Below are 23,429 nucleotides of genomic sequence, written 5' to 3' on the forward strand. Positions count from 1 at the left end.
GTGTACACCTGTGTGCATGCGCCGTATGTGTGTACACCTGTGTACATGCGCCGTATGTGTGTACACCTGTGTGCATGTGATGTGTATGTGCGTGCACCTGCATGCATACGCTTTGTATGTGTGCGCATGCGTGCATGCGCTGTGTACGTGTGTGCCCGTGCATGCGTGCATGTGTAATGAAATGGAAGGGGGTTGGCACATCCATGCCAAAGACTGTAGTATTTATTTTACGTATTTAGTACAGGGTCTGCAGGGTCTCACTACACAGATCAGACTCGTAGTGATTCTCCTGTTTTCAGCCCCCAAGTGCTGGGATTAGAGGTGCGTGTCACCACTCCCAGCCTCAGTGGCCAGCTCAGTGCATTGGGGGATGGGGGGGTGCAGGGCCAGCACAGCAGGTTGGAGATTGAACCCCTCTTCAGTCTGCTGAACTATCTGGCCGGCCCTCAGCTGTTTATTTTTTCTTAGCTGGGGATTGAACTCAGGCCCTTGTGCTTGCCAGGGAAGCACTTATTCTACTGAGCCATCTCCCCAGCCCTGCTGTTTACTTTTGATTTGGGTTTTTTGTTGTTTTGTTTTGTTTTGCTTAAGTGAGGATGAGATGGGGCTGTAGGAATTGGGAGAAAAGGAATTGCTGCTTGGGTTCTGCAGCTCCATTTAGAGTTCCTTGGGATCATCTGCCCCCTGGTGGATGCAATGTATTTCACTATTTCCAAAACATTCTATTTTGCTAGTGGGTTGCTTTGGTTTGGTTTGGTTTGGGGGGGGTATTGAACTCAGGCCCTTGCACTTGCCAGACAAGAGCTTATTCTACTGAGTCATTTCCCCGGCCCACTAGTGTTTTTAAAATCAGAAAATACTCAATCCTCAGCCCCTCTTATGGATATTTGGAGCTGAGCAGCACTTTATGGCTCCACCTTCTGTCACTCTCTGACTGTGCACTGCTGGGATAATGAGGTCCCTGGCTCTAGCAACAGTATCAGACCTGCATGCTTCAGATCCATGCCTCTTTTTCTGACTGCGTTTCAAGAGTGGTGCCTGTGTGTGGTAGAAGGCCCGCATTTAGCTTTATTTTACCCTTAAAGTCAGCATTTGACTTTGGTTGATCTAATACATTTAATATTTTTATTTTTATTTTATTTTATTTTATTTTTGTACTGGGGAATCAAACTCAGGGCCTTGCGCTTGCCAGGCAAGTGCTTATGCCACTGAACTATTTCCCCAGCTGATAAACTTGACTATTTTTGTACATCGTGTGGGCTGTGGGGCGGGTGAGGTTTAGTTTAACTTGATATTTTTCTGTGTCAGACCTTTTAAGATGTAGTGGTGTCAGAAGACAAAATTGGGGCCGAGGAGATGGCTCAGTGGAATAAGCACTTCCTTGGCAAGAGTAGGGGCCTGAGTTCAATCCCTGGTTCTGCAAAAAAAAAAAAAAAAAATAGGACGCAATTTCATTTAACTGTTTCTTTTTTACCTCCTAGAATGATAATTGATAATTGGGTATTTGGTCTTTCTGTTCCTAGAAATGTATCTAGTGTCCTGGTACGACAGCCCAGCAGCACAGGAGATGGGGAGCCAGGCTAGGAGGACAGAGATGGAGCAATGAGGAAACAGGCTTGGGAATGCGGAGCATCTTGAAAAGGAGACTTCAGTGTTTAGCCACAAACACAGGCTTTTGACTCAAGTCTCTGCAGTCATCAAACCTGACTTCCTGGAGCAGGGTCGCACTTAAGGGCTTTGCTTAGCTCGCTTGTGCCTTTGGCCCCAATACGTGACGTGTCCAGTCTTCTCAAAAGCCATGAGGTGCCTGGTTTGTATTTTGTGAGGATTGTGTGACTCAAGGGAATTCATCCATAGGAAAGCCAATGCTAGCCAAGGAAGGACTGGTGAGAGGGACAAAGGGGCATTGTAAGCATGAGGGCAGAGCTACCTGTCGTCGCAGCTGCTTTGGGGTATGAGTCTGGGGTACACAGCCACTCACAGACTGTGTGAAGGGATAAGCAGGCTCTTCCCAAACAACTTCACTGTAAAAACATAGGGCTGGGGAGATAGCGCAGGCGGCGTAAGTGCCTGCTGGGCAAGCACAAGGTTCTGAGTTCTAGCCCAGGTACAAACAAAAACAAACAAAAAATCCAACAGCAAAAACAGGCAGCATGAGGACTTGAGGGCCACAGTTTGCGGGCACCTGCCCCAGATCGAGGAAGCTGTCAGCCCGGCACACCGTGCTAGGAGACTGGCCAGACGGAGGGTCAGGGACATGCAGGCAGGTGCCCTCCCCAGGGGTGCTTGGGTCACGCCCCTGCTTTCCCGAGGACCCAGCCCAGTGTCAGCCTGGGTGCCCTGACTCCGACCTCTCTGCTTTCACTGACTCACTGATGTCATCACTGAGCGCGACCATTCCTGGGAGAATCCCCGCCCACTCCCCTCCGGTGCAGTCCTGCAGTTTGCTGTGGCTTCTCCGGCCACTGCTCTGCTCCCCGCTCCACTCTCACGTTCTCATTCCACCTCTCACTATGCCTTTCCTTCTCCCGAGTCTGCATGAGTGCACAGACTCCCATGGCTGCCCAGGGTCCGCAATGCGGTCAAAATGCGATAGCCTTTCGTGGTCATTTTGACCTTGGGGAAGAGCCAGGGGTCATGTAGGGCCAGATCTGGTGAATGAGCCCAAGCGGGAGACAGCACCATGGTAATCGAGCCTGTCTTGCGCCCCAATGGCAGGCAGCGGCTCTCACTACTTCCAATTGCGCCTCGCCTCGTGAAGACGTGGAATTCAATCATGCATCGTACACCGTGAGCACGTGGTGCAAAGAGCTATTGCGCTCGCGGCTGTTGGCGCCGTTCCCATGCGCCTGCCTGGCTGCTCTTACTCCAGAGGAGGCTGCAGGTGGCATCCTGTGCCTCTGAGGATACGGATGTGGGCCGGGGAGATGGCTCAGTAGAATAAGCGCTTCCCTGGCAAGCGCAAGGGCCTGAGTTCAATCCCTGGTTCCGCCAAAATAAGTAAATAATGAGGATATGCACCCTGTGGGTTCAGCACAGACTCGGCGGTTCCCTCCTCACCAAGCCTAACGAACCCTTCTGTGTTCACTAATTCAGCCAGCACAACTGCTACAAAGATCCACAGTTCTGTGTTCTGTGAAGTGTGGAGAATTGTTTAGAGTCCCTCAGAACACTGTGGCTGAGGGTGAATACCCCCGTGCAGTGAGCCAAGGCTGGCCCTGCTTCCTTGGGCCATCTGTCACCTCACATGGTGCCAGGCTGGGCGGTTCAAGGCGCTGGCTCTGCCACGCCTGCCGGGCTCATCTGACTTTCTCGGCTTCCTTCTGCTTTAGACTCCCAAGCCAGTGTAGATTCTTGGTGTGGGACGGGTGAGGATTCTCAGCGATCCGCGTCTGCATGAAGGACGCGCTACTGCCTGTCTTCCTGTGCATGTGAACCTTGTGAGGACGCCACAGCGCCAGGCAGGAGGTCCCTGTGCCTGGGCTCCTGCTACCTTCCCCGGCCTGGCCCTGACGCCTGGGGTGGGGCGGCCTTGTGTGGCCTGGACCGGCAGGGCCTCCCAGGGCTGAGGCCCCGGCCTGGCTTGAGTGCTGACCTCTGCAACTCGTCCCGCCTGTGTGCCGCTCACACACTTGCAGCGCCTTCCTGCCTCAGATAATGGCAGATCCTGGTGGTCCATCGGGAGGTCTCTGAGAGTTCCCAGGGTCTGCTGCCGTGTGTGTGTGTGTGTGTGTGTGTGTGTGTGTGTGTCCTGTGCGGCTGCTTAACCTTTTGCTTACCGGCGGTTCCCATAAGTTCTAGTTTCTTGCTGTTCCATCCTTGCTATAGCCCCGAGCATGGAGCCCCAGGCAGAACAGATTGGGCCCCCTTCTCCCCCATCTCACACCCATTCTGTATTCTTTTTTTGGGTTTTTTTTTTTTTTTTTTTTTTTGTAGAACTAGGGATTGAACTCAGGCCCTTGTGCTTACCAGGCAAGCGCTTATTCTACTGAGCCATCTCCCCGGCCCCACCCATTCTGTATTCTGCAACACCCCTTTACCTACATCCAGGACTTGAGAGCCTGCTGCCTAAGACTGGAGCAGCCACAGCCCAGCCCCCTCTCCTTAGCAGATTCTCCTTGGGGCTCTGCCCTTCACTGGCGACCCAGATGGGTCCATCCTCGCCTGGCCTTCTCTGTCACGGTACCATCTGGCCAGCTGACCTGTGGCCTGTCTGCCACAGCTCTGTGCTGAAGGGCTGTTGAGGCCACCCTGGCTTCTGTGCGCCTCCTCGCACTCCTGCCTCTCCTGCTCCTCCTCTTCTCCTTGCCTGCTGCCCAGCGCTGCTCAGATGCGATTGTGGTGTTCGTGTCTCCTTCATTCCGTTCTGCAGGAAGAGCATGGCTGGCAGGGGTCATCGTGTGCCCGCAGGGTCGCCCTGTCATCTTGGTTGATGAGTGGTTTCATTTTATGCACCTTTATCTGCTCTGAGCCATCCAGAAAGATGCTGTTAATATGCTCATTCATTTAGCCAACGTGTAGCAAGTGCCTGCCGCCAGCCAGGGGTGTCAGGGTATCAGAGAACTGAAGGAAGGTCCTTACCACCATGTGGCTTCCACACTGGGAGAGGCGACCCCCATCTTCTGAGCTCCACTTACGAAAAACGGGGCTGTGGCAAACCAGAAGCAGGGTGCCCTGCAGGATGGGGCATGCGCTGCCCCCTTGCTCCACCTTTCCACGCCTTTTCTCCTGAGCCTACCTTCTGCTTTTGTCTTTCAGCGGTGAAAGCGGGGCAGGCAAAACCGAAAGCACAAAACTGATCCTGAAGTTCCTGTCAGCCGCCAGCCAGCAGGCTGTGGAGCTGCCAGTGAAGGAGAGGGTGTCCTGTGTGGAGCAGGCTATCCTGGAAAGCAGGTCCGTCGTATTCACCTTCTTGTGGCAGAGTCCAGTAGGGATTCACATCCCCACGGGATACGGGAGTTCAAAGTAGATGGCCTGGTGTCTCTTTCTCTCGCGTCCCCTTCACAGTTCCTTAAGAAACTGGGTGCGCGGTGCCTCCCACTGGCCGTGAGGGGTCCTTCCCTTCATCCTCGGCCAGGCCGAGATGGCGCCTGCGTGGCAGAGGAGCAGCCCTGGCCTCCTTCCCCCCTGGAAGCTGGGCTCCTCTGCAGCCTCCTCCGTTTCTGAAGGACCTGGGCAAGTCGGGGATTTTTTGGAGACTAAAGCTCAGCAGGGTTTTGATACCCCGCAGACGTGCTGCCTGCCCAGCACCATGTGAGCGGGCTCTGTCCAGTGGCCATCTGGGAGTCGCTTTTCTGCAGTCTCTGCCATGACAGCAGGGAAGCTGTGTAGCCGGGTGTCATCTGGATTGTCACTTGGGAGATGCGTTAGCCCGGGATCTGACTGGCACCTCGTAAGAGTTTAGAACCTACGAGACTGCGGGAGGGGAGGGTGAGGGAAGGGGACAAAGAGGAATGGAGGTGTGCTACGGACATGCACCCTCGCCCCACGAAGGATGTGGTCCCGAAGCGCTGCAGGCGCGTCTTGACACAAAACAACAGATAAAACCTCAAGAAACACTGCAGATGCTGTTAACTTAGGGTTGTCCAGGAGTTGGCAAACTGCAGTCTGATTCCCATAGCCTGCTGCCTGGTTTGTTGGATTTTTTAAGCAGTTCCATTTTTAGTAAACCGTAGATAACAGGTTCAGCATTTGCCCTTTTCTCAGGGGTCCGCCCAGTAGCGCCAAGTTGGCCCACACGCCGTGCGGCCACCAGCCCAGTGTGTCTCCAGCGTCTCTCTTCATCTGCCTTCTTAGCTTTTTGTGCAGTGTTCCTGGACCCAGCCCTGCTCGTCTGCACCATCTGTGGTTGCTCTCAGGCTGCAGTGGCAGAGCTGAGATACGGTGACAGGGACCATAGAGCGCCTGCAAAGCCCAGCACATCAGCTGGGCCCTGGCAGAGGAGGGATGCCGATCCCTGGGCCAGGAGCACCGTGTCATGCTGGGCAAACCCCCGAAGGCGTTCGATGGTTGGCACAGCGAGAGGGTGAAACTCCCGGGGCGGAACCTCTCCAGCTTCTAGGATCTGAGTGCGGGTTCGTCCGTGTACCCCTGGGGTGCCTGTCTGCTGTGGCTCCCTTGGGCAGCTGTGCGGCATCCTTGGTAACCCCACCGGCTGTGGGTTCCCCCTCTCGTCCACAGTAGATGAGAAGACTGAACCCACAACACCACACTGAGGAGAGCTGGCTGTGGGAGGTGGACACCGTCACCCCAGATCCTCGGCCCGCGGCCTTTGCTCCTCGCCAGTGTCCGTGTGGCCGTTTGTGAGGAACGCTTCTGGTTTTGGCTCTGCCCTGACTAACCTGCTCTGCCACACTCCTTCCTCTGCAGCCCCATCATGGAGGCCTTCGGCAACGCGAAGACGGTGTACAACAACAACTCTAGTCGCTTCGGGAAGTTTGTTCAGCTGCACTTCTGTCAGAAAGGAAATATCCAGGGCGGGAGGATTGTAGATTGTATCCTGCTTCATGGAGTTTCAAGGAGTGCCGCGTCTGCACTCCTTTATCTCAAGGATCCAGAAATTGCATGAAACATGTCCTACTCTGGCTCTACCTTGTTCCTGCTTTCATGTTACTGTACTTAGTGTATGAATTATTCTGTAATGTGAAGAACCATTTTGCATGGCTCTCCTCCAATCGGAAAGAAGATTGTGTGCATTGGGGTTTTTAAAGTATTTATTTATTCCACACAGGGTCTTGCTACGCACCTCGGACCCATAGTATCCTTCTACCTCAGCCTCCCCAGCACTAGGATTACAGGCATGCACCAGCACACCCAGTTTCAGTGGCCAGCCTGGCACGGGCCAGCATGGCATGCTGTACCAGGGATCAAGCCTGGATCCTTGCACATGCCAGGCAGGCACTTAGACCTCCGAGCTATCTCTGCAGCTCCTGTTCATTGTTTTATCAGTCAGTTTTCTGTGGCTATAACAGAATACCTAATGGTGGGTACTTCATAAAGGAAAGAGGTTTTTTAACAAAAGAAACAAACAACTGAGTGTGGAGGTACACATCTGTAATCCCAACACTCAGGAGGCTGAGGCAGGAGGATTGCTTTGAGTTCAAGGGCAGCCTGAACTGCGTAGCAAAATCCTCTCTCAAAAAAGCAAAAATAGGGGTCAGGGAAATGGCTCAGTAGAATAAGCGCTTCCATGGCAAGCACAAGGTCCTGAGTTCAATCCCTGGTACCAGGGATTGTGGAGGACCACCTGAGCAGCTCTCCTTGAAAGAAGAGCGTTTGTCTCCATTTTGACTGAGCCTGACCCTATTTCCTTGTATTGTTCTGTACAGAGCTGGCGAGGACTTCTGTTTTTCCTTCAGTTGGCCTTAAGCAATGTGTATTGGTCTAGCTGAGGTGCTGGTGAGTCTCTGAAGGTGGCGTGCGTGTTTCCCTCGTAACCTACACCTGCTGCTCTTTAATGTGAGCCGGGTTGAGACAAGATGGTAGAGCTAATGCTCCGCACTGCCAGCTGGGATCGAGCCTCAGGACAGAGGCCGTGACTTCCTGGGGCTTGAAAGGCTACACCAAAGCTGAAGCACGAGACTTACCAAAACGTTAGACACTATATAATGCAGATTACTCTCTCTGCATATCCTCTCTGCATATCGCAGAGGTAAACGTAGGCCACCCACCCAGCTCAGCTCATAGTAGTCTCTTTCCCACAGTTCTCAGTCAATCCTCCTCAAGCCACTCCCCCACTGAATAAAGCTAGGTGAGGCCTTGGGTCGCTCTCTTGGTTCCAGAAAGCCATCTTCGTGGCTGGACTTAGAGCCCCTGACTCCCTGATGATTGAAGATATAATTTAGTGTCTTTGTTTTTGCCGTGGGTTGCATTGTAAGTGGTAGATTGGAATCAATTTGATGGGATTCCAATAACGTAACTTTGGGATTATGAATATTGGCTTTTTGGGGGCTGGTGAGATGGCTCAGTGGTCTAAAGCACCTACTTAGAACAAGCTTAGCAAAGCACAGCGACTGCAGTTCAATCCCCCAGCACCACATGCCAGCCAGCCCCGCCCCCTGGTGGGCTGAGCTGGCCACACACACACACATAAATTTTAAAAAAAAAATTTTTTTTTTAAGTAAAAAATAAAAAAATAAAGTCCTGTCTGCCTAGCACCCCCTTACTGGGACCAGGTCGGCTGCACAGGACCCTTGAGGATCCTTGTACTTGCCAGGCAGGCACTTAGACCTCCGAGCTATCTCTGCAGCTCCTGTTCCTTGTTTTTTATCAGTCAGACCACATCTGACCACAACAGTCACCCAGCATTAGGTGTTGGTGTGACACACACACACACACACACACACACACACACACACACCCGCCGCTCATGGCTCAGTACCCGATAGGGCATAGCTGGAGTTGGATTTGGGTAAAGCAGTCTGTGCTTGCTTTGCTTGTCTTCTGATGCAGGAAATTTCAGTGTCAGCACAGCAGAGAGCCCTAACTGGTTTCTTCTTTCTTTTTTTTTTTTTGTGGTACCAGGGATTGAACTCAGGACCCTGCACTTGCCAGGCAAGTGCTTATTCTGCTGAGCTACCTCCCTGGCCCCCTAACTGTTTTTAAGAAAGGAAATGAGAGACTGTTTCTGTCCCTTTTGTCTTTGTTTTATTCCTTGACTTGCCGTTGCTTTTCACATGAAGATTTATTAGAAAAAGTAAGTACACGTGATTTAATTCATCTTTCCCCAGTGACCTTTATCCGTGATTATCGCTTTGTCAGAGTTAAGCAGCTGAAACAGCTCCGAGTGCAAATTTGATTTCTCTCCACAGAACCGGGTAGTAAGGCAAAATCCAGGGGAGAGGAATTATCACATATTCTATGCGCTGCTGGCTGGGCTGGGCCCGGGAGAGAGAGGTGAGTGAGTGAGTGAACGGCGGCCGAGGTGGGGCGCGCAGCTCAGCGCATGTGAGGCCAGCTGGACCCGCGCAGGCACCGGTCCTGCTGCTGGGCGCTTCCCAGCAGTTGCGACTTTGAGGCCAGCCTGGGCTCCATGGGGAGTTCAACACCAGCCCAGACCACGGAGTGAGAGCCTTTTTTTTTTTTTTTTTTTTGAGAGCCTCTTTTAAAAAAATAAAACAGGAATTGGGGAGATGGCTCAGTGGAATGAGCGCTTCCCTGGCAAGTGCAAGGGCCTAAGTTCAATCCCCAGTTCCACCAAAACAAATAAATTAAATAAATAAATAAATAAATAAAATCATAGAATGAACTCTTGAACCCCTTCTTACCCCAGCTAGTGGGATGTTGATGTTATGCTCTTTCTCTTCTGCAGAAGAATTTTATTTATCTGTGCCAGAAAACTACCATTACTTGAATCAATCTGGATGTACAGAAGATAAGACAATCAACGACCAGGAGTCCTTTAGAGAAGTTATTGTAAGTTACTTTTTTGTTTTCTTCTGTTAGGAAAGACAGATTGCATTTTCCATTTCAAGAAACATTTTTTGAAAATAAAGATGGGAATGATTTCATTTGGACGGAGGTGGAGGATGGCTTTCTGTCTTCAGGAGCGCAGTGAGGACCGGCTTCTGGCGAGGAGGGCGGGTCAGGGCGGGCTCACGTGGGCCGCATCTCGAGCCTGTGGCCCTCACCTAAATAAAGCCAGACTTCTTAAAAAATCATGTTCTTTTTATTGGTACATTGTAGATATACATGGCGATACCTTCAGTGTAGGGAATTTGTACCTGTGCATAAGAGATTTTGATTCGTTTTTCTCCCATTTGCCTCCCCTCCCTTCACTCCCCCTTCTCCTCCTTATTTATAAAAGCTTTGTTTCCGATATTCTCCTGCTATACTTCTTTTCTTTTCTTTTTTTTTTTTTGGTGGAACCAGGGATTGAACTCAGGCCCTTGTGCTTGCCGAGAAGTGCTTATTCCACTGAGCCATCTCCCCGCCCCCTGCTATTCTTTTTTCTCCTTCTTTTCCCTCCCTTTTTCTCCTTCCATTTGACAGTTTGCTTCTTTTTTCTGGTATCTATTGTACATTTTGGTCCTTATGTATGCTTTCAGTTTCCCATAGCAGAGAAACGGTGGGATGTGTACATGTGCCTCTGATTGATTTCACCTGAGAGTGCAGCCTTTTACCTGTAAGTGCCCCAGTTTTCTCCTTCTTGATGGCACAATAGTAATCCATTATATGAAAATATCACATCTTCATCCGTTCTTCTGGTGATGGTCGTGGGCGGTTTCCAAGGGTTAGGTGTCACAGACCGTGCCTCCGGAAACACGTGTGTGTTTATTGCCATGGGACGATGCTTTAAATTCTTTTTAATTTTTAAAAAATTCTTTTTAATTAAAAAAATCTTCTATTTATGTATTTAGTACAGGCCTCACTATGCAACTAGGACTCCTAGTGATCCCAGCGCTGGGATTACAGGTGTGCACCACCACACCCGGCTTCAGTGCCTGCCCCGGCCAGGGCTGGCACATCATGTGCTACTGGGGATCAAAGCCATGTCCTTGGGCTTGCCAGGCAGGGGCTTAGACAGCTGGGCTGTCTCCCTGTCCCTGATGCTTTACATTCATTTTGGGAAGATACAAAGAAGAGGAATATCTGGGTCAAATGGAACCGCTAGCTTTAGTTTTTTGAGGAATCTCCACACTGATGTCTATAGTTGTAACACCAGTCCACACTCCCTCCAGCAGTGGAGGAAGGCTCTTTTTCCATACAAAAAAAAAAAAAAAGCCTTCTTGATGTTTTACCGATGGCTGTTCTTTCTGGAGTAAAATGGAATCTCAGGACTGGCTTAGTGAGTGAAGCAGTGCGGACGTAGTCAGATCTGGAAGTGTGATTGTGATGAACCATCACAAAAAGAATGTTTTCTTACAAATAGAAATAGCAAAGAACCCTTTGAAAACTCAGTCTAGCAGCTTCAAGCTGATGCAGAGAACAACATAAGGTTGATCAGATTCAATGGAAAAAAAAACAAACAAACAAGAGAACATATCAGACCTATTCACAGACGTCATGGTAGGAAACTGGCAGAGAGAAAGAATTTGACATACAGAGGTGTGTGAGGCAGATAGAAGTCCAGTTGGCTGTGACCAGAAACCGTCTACACAGACGCGTATATGCCTACCATATAATAGTACGGTTCCAAAAATTCAAAACAAGGCCGGCCAAATAGTTCAGTGGATTAAAGCGCCTACAAGCAGGCACAGGGGCCGCGGGTTCAATCCCGGGCCTGCTGTGCCAGCCCCACCCCAGGGCACACTGAGACTGCTCCTAGTGATGTGCGCCTGCAATCCCAGCTCTTGGGAGGCTGTAAACAGGAGGATCACTGTGAGTCCGATCTAGTAGTGAGACCCTGAACACCCTGCAGACCCCTCCCTAAAATACAGGAAGGGAGGAAAAAGAAAACCACGAAAGCTGTTAGAGGAAAGAAACAAATCACCTGTAAAGGAAAGCCCATCAGAATCCCAGCAGGGAGCTGGTGAGATGGCTCAGTGGAATAGGGCCTGAGTCCAATCACTGGTTCCGCAAAAAAATAATAATAATAATAAAGTAAAAAAAAAGAATCAGAGCAGCCTTCGCACAGGTCAGATCTCTTTCGGGCGAGATGAGCTGGCGGCCACCAGGGGCGCCCAGAGCAGCGACTCGCCACCGAGGGGCCCCAGCTCCCAGGGTCGGGCGCCCTCTCCTCCTGGGCTTCAGGCCCCCTCGCGATTGTTTCCTCTTCTGTCAGTCGGACAGAGGCCTCGTGGCTTTGCCTTAGCCTGAGCGATGACCGGCTGCCCAGCTGACTGGAAGGACAGCTCCTGGCGTTTGAAACCCAGTCTCAGGACCGAAGAGTCATCGGCAAAGGGAGGGAGACTTGTGATGAAGCGGGCGCCAGGCAGGCGCCTCCCGCGTCCGCCCCCTGGTGGGCTGAGCTGGCCACGCACACACTAAATAAATAAATAAATGTTAAAAAAAAAAAAGAATGTTTAAAAAAAAAAATGTGTTATAAAACTCAAGGGCGAGGGGACCGGGAAGATGGCTCAGTGGAATAAGCGCTTGCCTGGAAAGCGCAAGGGCCTGAGTTCAATCCCTGGTTCTGGGGGGCAAAAAATAAAACAAAAATCAATCCCCAGTTCTGAAAAAAAAAAAAAAAAACTCAAGGGCAAGATAGCTCAGTAGATTAAGTGCTTGCCTGGCAAGTTCAGGGTCCTGAGTTCAATCCATGGTACCGGAGAAGGAGAAGGAGAGGGAGAAGAGGGAGAAGAAGAAAGTAAAACTCAGGTTCAGATATATTTAATTGTGTGTGGGGCTGGGGAGATGGCTCAGTGGAATAAGCGCTTCCCTGGCAAGTGCAAGGGTCTGAGTTCAATCCCCAGTTCCGCCAAAAGTAAATACGGGGCCAGGGAGATGGCTCAGTAGGATAAGCGCTTGACTGGCAAATGCAAAGATCTGAGTTCAATCCCCAGTTCTGCCAAAAAAAATAAAAAGTAAATAAAATAAGACATTTAATTCAAAAAATATTTAATTGTGTGGAAAACTTTGTACTATGCGAGAATTCAGAAGGGGTTCCGTGGTAAAGCGCTTGCCTAGCAGGCAGGAGGCCAAAGGTTTCAAGTCCACATACTATTTATTTATTTGCAGAACCAAGGATTGAACTCAGGCTCTTGTTCATTTTTTTTTCCAAAATTTTATTGATAAACAGCAGTGAGACAGTTTCAAATCAAATCGCAAGTACAGTTTCAACAAATAACACACTGCATATATTCTTTTTTTTTTTTTTTTTTCGGAACCAGGGATTGAACTCAGGCCCTTGCGCTTGCCAGGGGAGCGCTTATTCCACTGAGCCATCTCCCTGGCCCCTCATATATTCCTCTTAGTGGTTAATTGCGAACTCAGGCTCTTGTGCTTGCCAGGGAAGCACTTATTCCACTGAGCCATCTCCCCGGCCCCTAATACCTTTTATTTTAAAAGATAATCATGTTATATAGAAAATAGAGATGCAGGAAAAAATTGGTCCAACAGCACTTACCAAAGTTGTTATCTCCTGTTGCACAATCATAGGCATTTTGTTATGTTCTCTGTACATCCTGTCTTTACAGTGCACAAATGAACATTTTAATGATGACCAAATTCCTGACAACAGAATTTCTATATGCAGTTAGTGTCTTTGTATCTGTGGGTTCCGTATCATATATCAGCACGCCCCGGGGGCTGGGCCGGCCACGCATACCGGGGATCAAACCCTGGTCCCTGCGTCTACCTAAGAAGGCGCTTTAGTCTGCGGGGCTGTCTGGCCAGTGCTGTTCCCATGATGACTGTCAGCACTGAGACATACGTGGCCCTTTGAGAGCACCACGGCAGGGAACAGTACAGCACAACAATTTCTGCAGTGTGTGTGTAGTATTAGGAAGTATAAGTCAATTCTGCAATATTCAGCACACATGGTATTCAGTTAAATAGTGTATTAGATATTATAAGTAATTTTGAGATGACTTACTATATGGGGTATATGCAAATACTGCTTCATACCACCACGCCCAGCTGCCTTGAGAAGTTTATTTTATATATTTGTAAAATTCATTATTGGAACCAGACATGGTGGCACACACCTGTAATCTCAGTACTCAGTACGCTGAGGCAAGAGCATTCTTGTGGGATAGAGACCAGCCGGAGCTACATCATGAGTTCAAGGCCAGCCTGGATTGCATAGCAAGACTTGGTCTCAACTCCCCCCACCAAAAAAAACAAAAACAAAAACAAAAACAAAAACAAGAAGTCGCCATTGCCCACAGCTAACAGTAATGGAAGGAAGTACCTCTTTGGGCCCCGCACAGATTGGGGAGACCGGCTTTCCCCTCAGGCAGAGGCAGCGAAGCCTGTAGTCTCCCTCGCTCTCCCTCACCTCACTGACAGCCTTCCAAATTGCACTATAAATATTTTGGTCAAGATGAAAGAAAAATTTCAAGTCAGAGACAACAGAGTTTATCCTACCCGGAGTGTGTGCGCTGTTCACGACCTTCCTTGTGTCCCATGGGACCCAGGTGCTGGGTCCCGTGATGGCGTGCATGGAGGTGCCTTCAGCTTGAGTCAGGCTCCATTCAGGTCGAAAGGATGGATTTTGTGCTTTGGCACTCCGAAGCGTAGAAGCATCTAGCTCTTTGGGAGTTTTCAGGGCAAAGAACAGAGAGGAAGGTCAACTATTGGAGTTTGATCCCCGGGCCTGCCATGCCAGGGGCACCCTAAGACAGCAACTGAGACTGGGTGTGGGGGTGGCGCACGCCTGTAATCCCAGCTCTTGGGAGGCTGTAAACAGGCGGATCACTCCAACTCTGATCTAGTAGTGAGACAGTGAACACCCTGTAGACCCTTCCCTAAAATAAAAATATAAAAATATAAATAAATAAATTCCCGCTGCGCATTGCTGCCCTTGCCTGCATCCCCTTCCTCAAGCTAACCAACTCATCTCAGTTGAGCTTGGAAAGCAAAGATTTAGGAACACATCTACTTTGGCTTTCCTGAAAAGGAGGTTTTGTTCCGTTTCATTTCGTATTCTCATCTATCTGGGTATGGATCTTAAGAACTTAAAAATTCTTTATGTGTATGTGTGGGTATTTTTCATTTCTTTTTAAAACATTTTTTTGGTTTTTTTGGTGGAACTGGGGGTCAAACTCAGGGCGTTGCGCTTGCCAGGCAAGTGCTTATTCCACTGAGCCATCTCCCCAGCCGCTATTTTTTTTTTTTTTTTTTTTTTTTTTTTTGGCATGACAGGGAATTGAACTCAGGTCCTTGAGCTTGCCAGGCAAGTGCTTATTCCACTGAGCCATGTCCCCGGCCCTCCAAAAATTTTTTAAATCATTTATTTTATTTGGTACAGACTCTTACTAAGCAGCTTGAACTCGTAGTGATCCTCTTGTCTCAGCCTCTCCAGCACCAGGATTACAAGTGTGTATCAGCACGCCTGGTATTGGTGGCTGGCTTGGCGCACCCCCAGGTTCTGGGGCTGGCACAGCATGTGGTATTGGGGGATCAAACCCAGGTCCTTGCACTTGCCAGGCAGGCGCTTAGTCCGCTGAGCTATATCCCAACCCAGTATTTTTCACCTCATTATAAGGAATTTCTTTCTTCTTTTTTTTTTTTTTTTGGTGGAACCGGGGATTGAACTCAGATACTTGGGCTTGCCAGGCAAGCGCTTATTCTACTGAGCCATCTCCCCGGCCCCTAGTTTCTTCTTAATGTTATATAAATTCCAAGTACATGACTTAGTAAAGATTTTTTTTTCTGTGGTCTTTGTAAGACTAGCTTAGTTTCTTTTCCTTTCCATGTTGCTACTACTGGGGATGAAACCCCAGGGTGCTATACCACGACCTATATCCACAGCCCTTTTTATTTTTTATTTGGAGTCAGAATTGCATTCAGTTGCAATCCTCCTGCCTTGAACTGCTGAACAGTCACACCTAGCTGGCTTGAAAAAGTTTTATGGGGACTGGGGAGATAGGCCGGCTGTCTAAGCACTTGCCTGGCAAGTGGAGGGGCCTGGGTTCGATTCCCAGTACCACATGCCATTCCAGCCCTGGGACTTTAGGGCTGACCGCTGAAACCTGGGATGGGGGCGCATGCCTGTAATCCCAGCGCTGGGGAGGCTGGGGTGAGAGGGTCATTATGAGTGAGCTGTGTAGTGAGACCCTGTGCTAAATGAGTAAATAAAAGGTGTTGGGGGGCTGGGGAGATGGCTCAGTGGACTAAACGCTTCCTTGGCAAGCGCAAGGGCCTGAGTTCAATCCCCGGTTCTGCAAAAAAAAAAAAAAAAAAAACCCCCTCTTAAAAAAATTTTTTTTTTTTTTTTTTTTTTTTTTTTTTTTTTTTTTTTTTGCCAGAACTGGGGATTGAACTCAGGCCCTTGCACTTGCCAGGCAAGCACTTATTCTACTGAGCTATCTCCCCAGCCCCTATTCTGTATTTCTTAACCAGTATTTTTTTGCTTTTAGAGTAAATTTGAATATTTTCCTAAGTATTTAGACTTTTAAAAATGATAAACATTTCTTATTTTTTATATCAGTTTCTTTTGTACCCATGGAGGGGCAGTCCTGCTTTGATGGTCTATCAATTTTGGCTGTTAAGTTCATTCTGTCATAAGGTGCATGTAATAAAATTCTTCTATCTAAAGCTTTTGGGATCCCCATGTGGTGGCACATGCCTGTAATCCCAGCACTCAGGAGGCTGAGGCAGGAGGGTCATTGTGAGCTCAAGGCCAGCCTGCACTGCACAGTGAGACCCTGTCTCCAAAAATTAAAATAAAATAAAAAATAAAGCTTATATTTAAAAAAAAGCTTACATGTTAATGAATGCTAAATTTATAAACCATGTATCCATAACATGATCAAGGTAAGGACAAGCCAGTACCCCACGAGTTATTCTGTGACCCCAACACCTGGCCCTCAGACTCAGATGGTCCATTTTATTCACTCTAGTATATTCTAGCATTTCAGGTCAGAGAAATATAGCAAGGTTACTCTCCCATCTCTAGCTTTCTCCACTTACACACACTGAATGCGTCACTATTCTTTTTTTTTTTTCTTTCAGTATTGGTAGTTCATTGAATTAGACAGTGGCTTTTAAAAATATGTTTTGCTTATTAAGAGTCTCAGTTTGGGGGCTGGGGAGATAGCTCAGTAGCATAAGCGCTTCCCTGGCAAGCTCAAAGGCCTGAGTTCAATCCCCAGTTCTGCTGGAAAAAAAAAAAAGTCAGTTTTTTGGAGCTGCGGAGATAGTTCAGTAGAATAGGTACTTGCCTGGCAAGCACAAGATCCTGAGTTCAATCCCCAGTACCACAAAAGAAAAAGAAAAAAGAATAAGAGTCTCAGGTTTTGAAACTGAGCATGGTGAATCATATCTGCAATCCCAGTCCCCATTAGGCTGAGGCAGGAGGATCACTGCAAGTTCAAAGCCAGCCTGGACCCTACACAGTGAGTTCAAGTTCAGCCTGAACTATACAGCGAGATCCTGTCTTAAACAAATAATAAAAACAAATCTCGCGGGGCTGGGAAGATGGCTCAGTAGAATAAGTGCTTGCCTAGCAAGGGCAAGGGCCTGAATTCAAACCCCAGTTCCGCAAAAAAAAAAAAAAAAAACCCTCAATTTTTGCTTTTAAAAAATGTCTAAACATAAAAGACATAACAGATCATAATATTTATGAACCTAAATACTGTTAACAAGCAACCCCCCCCAAAAAAAAGCAGCCCTACTTTCAATCATGTAAATTTTCTACACAGCTAGATTTTAAAAAGTAATTATAGGTACAGAAAATACACTGCTGGGTGCTGATGGTACACCTCAGTGGTAAAGTGCCGGCTAGCATTACCAGGCCTGGTCTCAAGGGTGAGCACTACCAATAAAAAGTGGTTTTGATATTTTTGGTTTTTTGGGTTTGTTTGGTATTAATTATATTAAGCTATAATGAATGTAAATATTTCTGTGTAATATTTATCATTTCCTTTAAAATCTATAGAATATAAATAAAATTTAAAAAAAGGGGGGGGGCTTTTGAGATGGCTCAGTGGTCTAAAGCACCCACTCAGCACAAGCTTGAGCAAAGCACACGGACCGCGGTTCAATCCCCCAGCACCACATGCCAGCCAGCCCCGCCCCCTGGTGGGCTGAGCTGGCCACACACAAATAAATAAATAAATAAAATTTAAAAAAATAAAAATAAAAAATAAAATCTATAGAATATCATTAAAAGTTGGGTTACTCTATTCATCTAAGTGTAGAGTAGTTACAGTTCTGTTCTTCTGTGAAAATGTTGAGGTTTTCTCAATGTGCTCTGCAGTGAGATCTTTTCTGGGGGGGAGGGGCGGGGGCAGAACAGGGATTGAACTGAGGCCCTTGCACTTGCCAGACAGGGCAGCTAAGACTCATAGTGATCCTCCTGGTTTCAGCCTCCCCAGAGCTGGGATTATAGGTGTGCGCCACCACACCTGGTCTAGGTGCCTTAGGCTTGGTGCAGCTGGTGCCGCAGTTCGAACCCCCATCCCTGAGCTTGACTAAGCAGGCACTTAGCCCACTGAGTTGTCTGTCTGGCCCTTGCAGTGAAGATCTTATTATGCCTTTCTTTTCTGCTGACATTTTCCTTGGACCTCAATTCCCATGTTGCAATTATTAGATTACACAGGAAGTTTCTTTTTATGGCTCTAGAAAGGAAGAGAATTGGGTGGCTAACAAAGATTCACTCTAGATTCTGAAGTAGTTGAGCCTGAGCTTGAATCTTGGTCACGCTATCGAGAAAAAGTCCTTTAGCCTCTGAACCATCATGTTGTCTCCCCAGATGACAAGGTGGTAAGATGATGCCGAGAGCTGCCTGCACAGTATCGTGTGGCTTCCAGGAGGGCTGTGCTGATTTATGGCACCAGTAACCAGTGTCTGTACGTCCTGGTTCAGCAAGTCTTTATCCTTTAGAAACTCGTGTTCTTTTCATAGATGTGACCTCAGATGTACCCTAATCCACTCAGGCTTCTTTTCCAGGAAGATCAGCATTGCCCCCTGGAGCTGCGCTTCCTCCTGTTTGCTTTTGGGGTGCAGAACAAGCGCTGTCTCCTGAGCCCCAGCCCCAGCCTAGCACTTCCTCCTGGGAGAAGCGCCAACTTGATTTTTGTTGCTCCAGACTCCTTCGGGAGAACTTTAATCACATCCCCTCTGCTGCGCACCTTTTCTCTCTGGCTTTCTTGCCATTTCCCCGTAGGCCCCCAGTTGTCCCTTTTTGCAGTTCCCGTCACCTCCGAGTCCATCCCGGGCCCCTGTGGTCACCGTGAGCGTACAGGTTGTCTGTGTAGATCGTTCTCATTCAGGATGTGAGCAGTTCTGCCCTCGGCTTCATGTATACCTTTTAAGAGCCTTTCCCTTCACAAAACTTAGCTCCTAACTCACAGCAGAGAAGGAATGAATCTTCGATATGATTCAGACATGTGGTGTGAGTTTTTTAGATGCTTATTTTGCTAACAGTCCTGTTGAAGTGTGAAAAAGAACCAAACCAATGCCATTCTGTGCTCAGGCACCGTTGCTTTCTGTCTCCTTACGTTTGTTCCTTGTAAATGTTGCCATAGTTAGCTAGCCCAGCACCACCCCATGCTGTGGCATAAGCCCGCTTGTTCCCTGCGCACCATGTCAGCACCTTTGCTCCTAGGTCACAAGCTGAGCCCATGTTTTGTAGATGTATTGCTGTGGCTGCACTGTAGCATATCAGGGGGAAAAAAAAATCACTCCCCCAAGACCCAGAACTAGAACCCGAGAACGTGTAACTATTCCTCCCCTCCTGCCCCTCCCGGCGAGTGCCGTCCTAGACTGGGTGCCCGCCGCCGGCCCCCGGGATGCAGACGCTTGCTTGTGTCTGCATCCCGCCTCCAAGGGTGGCTCGCCTAGACAGGCGCGGTGGGCGCAGCCCTGTGTGCGCAGCGTGGTATCGCCTGCTGTATCCGGAGACGGAGACCTTCAGGGTCCTTCGGAGAAACTAGAAAAGAGATGTGTTGAGGGCGACGGCTCTGGAGCTACGCAGGTGGGCCGTCAGTGACTTACAAATAGAAGGACAGACCCTCACTGAGTTGCAGATACAGCGTTTTATTCTGCCCACGCGACTTCCGGTTGCATTAGACAGCGAGAGAAGGTGTCCCCGTTTATGCTGGAGGAGCCTGGAAGTGTCACACACCCTTCACCCCAGATGTCACCCTCAGTTTTTAGATTAAGACAACCGTGGTCGTTATCCTGGTCTTTGTAGAAAAGAGGCGTTTAGTTCCACGACACTGGCAAGCAGAAGGCGCCAAATCACGGAAAAGACCACGCGCGTGACTGCGGCGGCTCCCTCCGGGCGGGTCGTCGCACGCGGCTGCTTCCAGGGCACGCCTGCAGGGCCTGCCTGCCTGGGGGCGGGGAGCCCGCCCTCCCCTAGCACTTTCGTCTGCTGTCGTGTTCCTCCTGGAGCCCCTGGTCGTGCGCCTGTCTCGCGCTTCGTGCCTCCGGAACCTCTCCTGGGAGTGAGATTGGGCCGTGGCCCTTTCTCTCCCCGTTTTCGTCCGTGTTGAAAGACTGCTTAGCTTTCCGCACCTGCCTTTCCTTCCAGACGGCCCTGGAGGTCATGCAGTTCAGCACGGACGAGGTCCGGGAGGTTCTGCGGCTGCTGGCCGGCATCCTGCATCTGGGCAACGTGGAGTTCATCACGGCAGGGGGCGCGCAGGTCTCCTTCGAGACAGGTGAGGCGGCTGCCGTGGAAACGAAGGCAGGCCCTCGACTCGACTGCCTGCGCGCGCCCAGAGCTGGGGTGGAGTGCTGCAGGATTTCTTTCTTTCTTTCTGCCCGTCATCCTTCCTGTCTTTCTCTCCCTTTTTTTCTGTCCTCTCTTTCCCTCCCTCCCTCCTGCACCCCCAGGGTCTCCCACACACACACATATAGCCTCCCACACAGCTGCACCCAGCTCCCGAGCAGCCATGCCCCTGACGGAGAAGTCAGTTACACAAGGGCCCCAGTGAAGGCAGTCTTTGCTGCCTTGGGGTGGGGCTGTGTTTTCATTCTTCTTCAAACAATGAAAATGCCCGGAAAACAAGCAGCGGATACCTTGCAGGAAACCTGTGCAACGGAGCTGTCCCGCTCCACGGCAGCCAGCGTGCTGGTTAAGATGATGAGTTTTGCAGAACACCGGGTCCCTAACCCTTGCTGCTGCCTGTATTTGCTTTCTTTTTTTCTTTTAAATGTATTTGGTACAGGGTCTCACTCTGCAGTTTTCAGTCTCCCCGGCACTGGGATCACAGGTGCTAACTGGGTCAGTGGCTCAGTGAGCCCTGGGGTGGGGCCAGTGTGGCATGCGGGACGGGATCAAACCCTGCCGCTGCGTGTGCCTAAGTAGGCGCCCAGCCCGCTGAGCTGTCTCGCTGGCCCTGCTGCCTGCAGTTTCATCCCTGTGCTGTTAGTGGCTTCTCAGGCCAGAACACAGAGGTTGACGTGGAGATTACATGAGCAGACAACACACAACTGCATCTGTCACCACTGCCCACACCGAGGTATTTCACAGACGGACTCTGAAAGCTCTCTGGAAAGCAGCAAGAGGCTTCCGTGGCCACAGAAGCTGTGGCGCAAGAACATAGCGCCCACGTGGGTGGAGAGCAACTCAGTCTCTGTTCAGTGATTCGCAGATCACGGATCCACACAGCACCTTTCCATAGTCTCAAGCATCTTCGAACCCCAAAGAGCTTTTGTTTAGCTTGGTTATGTCCTTTTTTTTTTTTTTTTTTTCATTATATTTTTGATATAGGATCTTGCTAGGAAGTTCAGACTCAGTGATGCTCCTGTCTCAGCCTCCCTAGTGCTGGGATTATAGGCATGCCAATCCTGGTTTCAGGGCCAGCACAGCATGCAGTATTGGGGATCGAACTCAGGACCTTGCCCTTGCCGGGCAGGCGCTTATGCCACGAGCTATCTCCATGGCCATCCTCGGGCCTCTGCCTCCCAGTGCTGCTGTAATCCAGGCATGCATGACCAGGCCCAGCCCTGCACTAGAATCTAGAACTAAACATGATCTGACCTTCCAAAATGGCCCTCCTGTGCTTCCCGGCCACAGCAGGTACTATGTCCGCTCTCTCCCTTCCTTCACTCTGCCTGAGCTTGCTCTACATAGCCAGTTTCTCCCTACTCTTCACTTTTGCTTTCTTGAATAGAATTTGAAACTGAAGCAGTTAGAAATATTTATTCACTCATTGAAAAGTAACCATGGGGCTGGTGAGATGGCTCAGTGGTCTAAAGCGCCTATTTAGAACAAGCTTAGCAAAGCACAGGGACTGTGGTTCGATCCCCAGCGCCACATGCCAGCCAGCCCCGCCCCCTGGTGGGCTGAGTTGGCCACACACACACATAAATAAATAAATAAATAAATAAATATTTTTTTTAAAAAAGGAAAGTAACCATAAGGGGGCCGGGGAGATAGCTTAGTAGAATAAGTACTTGCCTGGCAAGTGCAAGGGCCTGAGTTCAAACCCGGTTCTGCCAAAAAAAAATAATAATAACCATAAGAACTGCGAGATAGCTCAGCAGACTAAGCACCTGCTTAGCAAGCACAGGGACTGGGGTTCGATCCCCGGTACCACATGCTGTACTGGCCCCGCCCCCAGGCGCACTGAGCCAGCCACCAAGACCGGGCATGGTGCCGCACGCCCCGCATCCCAGCACTGGGGAAGCTGCAAACAGGAGGGTCACTACAAATCCGAGCTTCCTAGTGGACCCTGTACCAAATACATTAAAAAAATAAAAGTAATCATAATAAGCAAGATATGGCAGCATGCACCTATAATCCCAGCACAAAGGAGGACTTAAAAGACTTTTCCAAAACAAAACTGTAGCCGGGAAGATGGCTCAGTAGAATAAGTGCCTGCCTGACAAGCACAAGGCCCTGAGTTCAATCCCTGATAATGCAAAAAAAAAAAAAAAAAAAAAGTGTAAGCATAGACATAGTCTTAGCTTTTGGCAAGTTCCTGTAGTACTCTCTGTGAACCTAGTCTCGCATCTCTGGTGGCATCCCAGGGCCCCCTTCCAGTGCCCTGTCACTGCCAAATGCAGGGTTTTCCCGTGCTCCTGACCAAGGACCCACTGAGACGGGTCAGGCGTGCTGTGTCCCCCCGCAGCGCTGCCCAGTGGCTGATCCTGGGCTCTGGCTCACCATGCCTTCCTCTGTCCCCAGCTCTGGGCCAGTCTGCAGAGTTACTTGGGCTGGACCCGGCGCAGCTCACGGACGCTTTGACCCAAAGATCCATGTTCCTCAGGGGAGAAGAGATCCTCACGCCGCTCAGCGTCCAGCAGGTACGCACTGTGCGCTCTGCCAGTCTAGAAAGGTGCTGGGCTGGCCGAGCTGCGCTGGGCTCGCAGAGGAAGCTGTGCCAGACAGTTACAGCGGCTCTGGCAGGGGCTGACTGTGGGCACCGAGTTTGCGGAAGGGGCAGAGCCATCCGAGGCAGAGTTGGTGCCTGTTTACAAGGACAGGCACCATGCTCACCACCTCACCTTGAGTCTTGACCCTTCCGCTTGTTCTTGGGAAGTGTATCCAGCGTGCCTTGGTTTCCTTCTCTGTAGGACAAGGTGAATCATGGGGTGTGACCCAAATAGACACTGACTGTTGAAGTCCTAACAGTGTGTCATGGGGCCAGGGAGATAGCTCAGTAGAATAAGTGCTTCCCTGGCACGCAAAGGGCCTGAGTTCAATCCCCGCTTCCGCAAATAAACAAACAAAAAACTAACAATATGTCACAGCAAAGGACATAGCCGTGACCCGACTCCCTTTGAGCACACTCTTTCCCTCTTTCTGAAGCAGTTCCGGAAGTCCCCTTTCATAAGTGGCTTTACAAGTTTAGATCAGAAATATGGTGAGGGTAGCTGCCATATGCCATCCAACAGAGAGGCCAGTTCGTGGAACACCACGGCGTACC

General features: G+C 49.6%; 1 protein-coding gene across 1 annotated transcript in view; it reads left to right on the top strand.

The window, feature by feature from the left end:
- Myo10 (myosin X) overlaps nucleotides 1–23,429 on the top strand; it is a 237,948-nt gene that overhangs the window by 116,511 nt on the left and 98,008 nt on the right. Inside the window, exons 5-11 of the mRNA XM_023704945.1 lie at nucleotides 4,759–4,893; nucleotides 6,370–6,494; nucleotides 8,682–8,695; nucleotides 8,811–8,895; nucleotides 9,311–9,414; nucleotides 20,084–20,213; nucleotides 22,688–22,806. Of these exons, the coding sequence (XP_023560713.1) occupies nucleotides 4,759–4,893; nucleotides 6,370–6,494; nucleotides 8,682–8,695; nucleotides 8,811–8,895; nucleotides 9,311–9,414; nucleotides 20,084–20,213; nucleotides 22,688–22,806 (712 nt within the window). The remainder of the gene's footprint in view (nucleotides 1–4,758; nucleotides 4,894–6,369; nucleotides 6,495–8,681; nucleotides 8,696–8,810; nucleotides 8,896–9,310; nucleotides 9,415–20,083; nucleotides 20,214–22,687; nucleotides 22,807–23,429) is intronic.

This window comes from Octodon degus, unplaced genomic scaffold, assembly GCF_000260255.1.
Source record: "Octodon degus isolate 3935 unplaced genomic scaffold, OctDeg1.0 scaffold00207, whole genome shotgun sequence".
NCBI lineage: Eukaryota > Metazoa > Chordata > Mammalia > Rodentia > Octodontidae > Octodon > Octodon degus.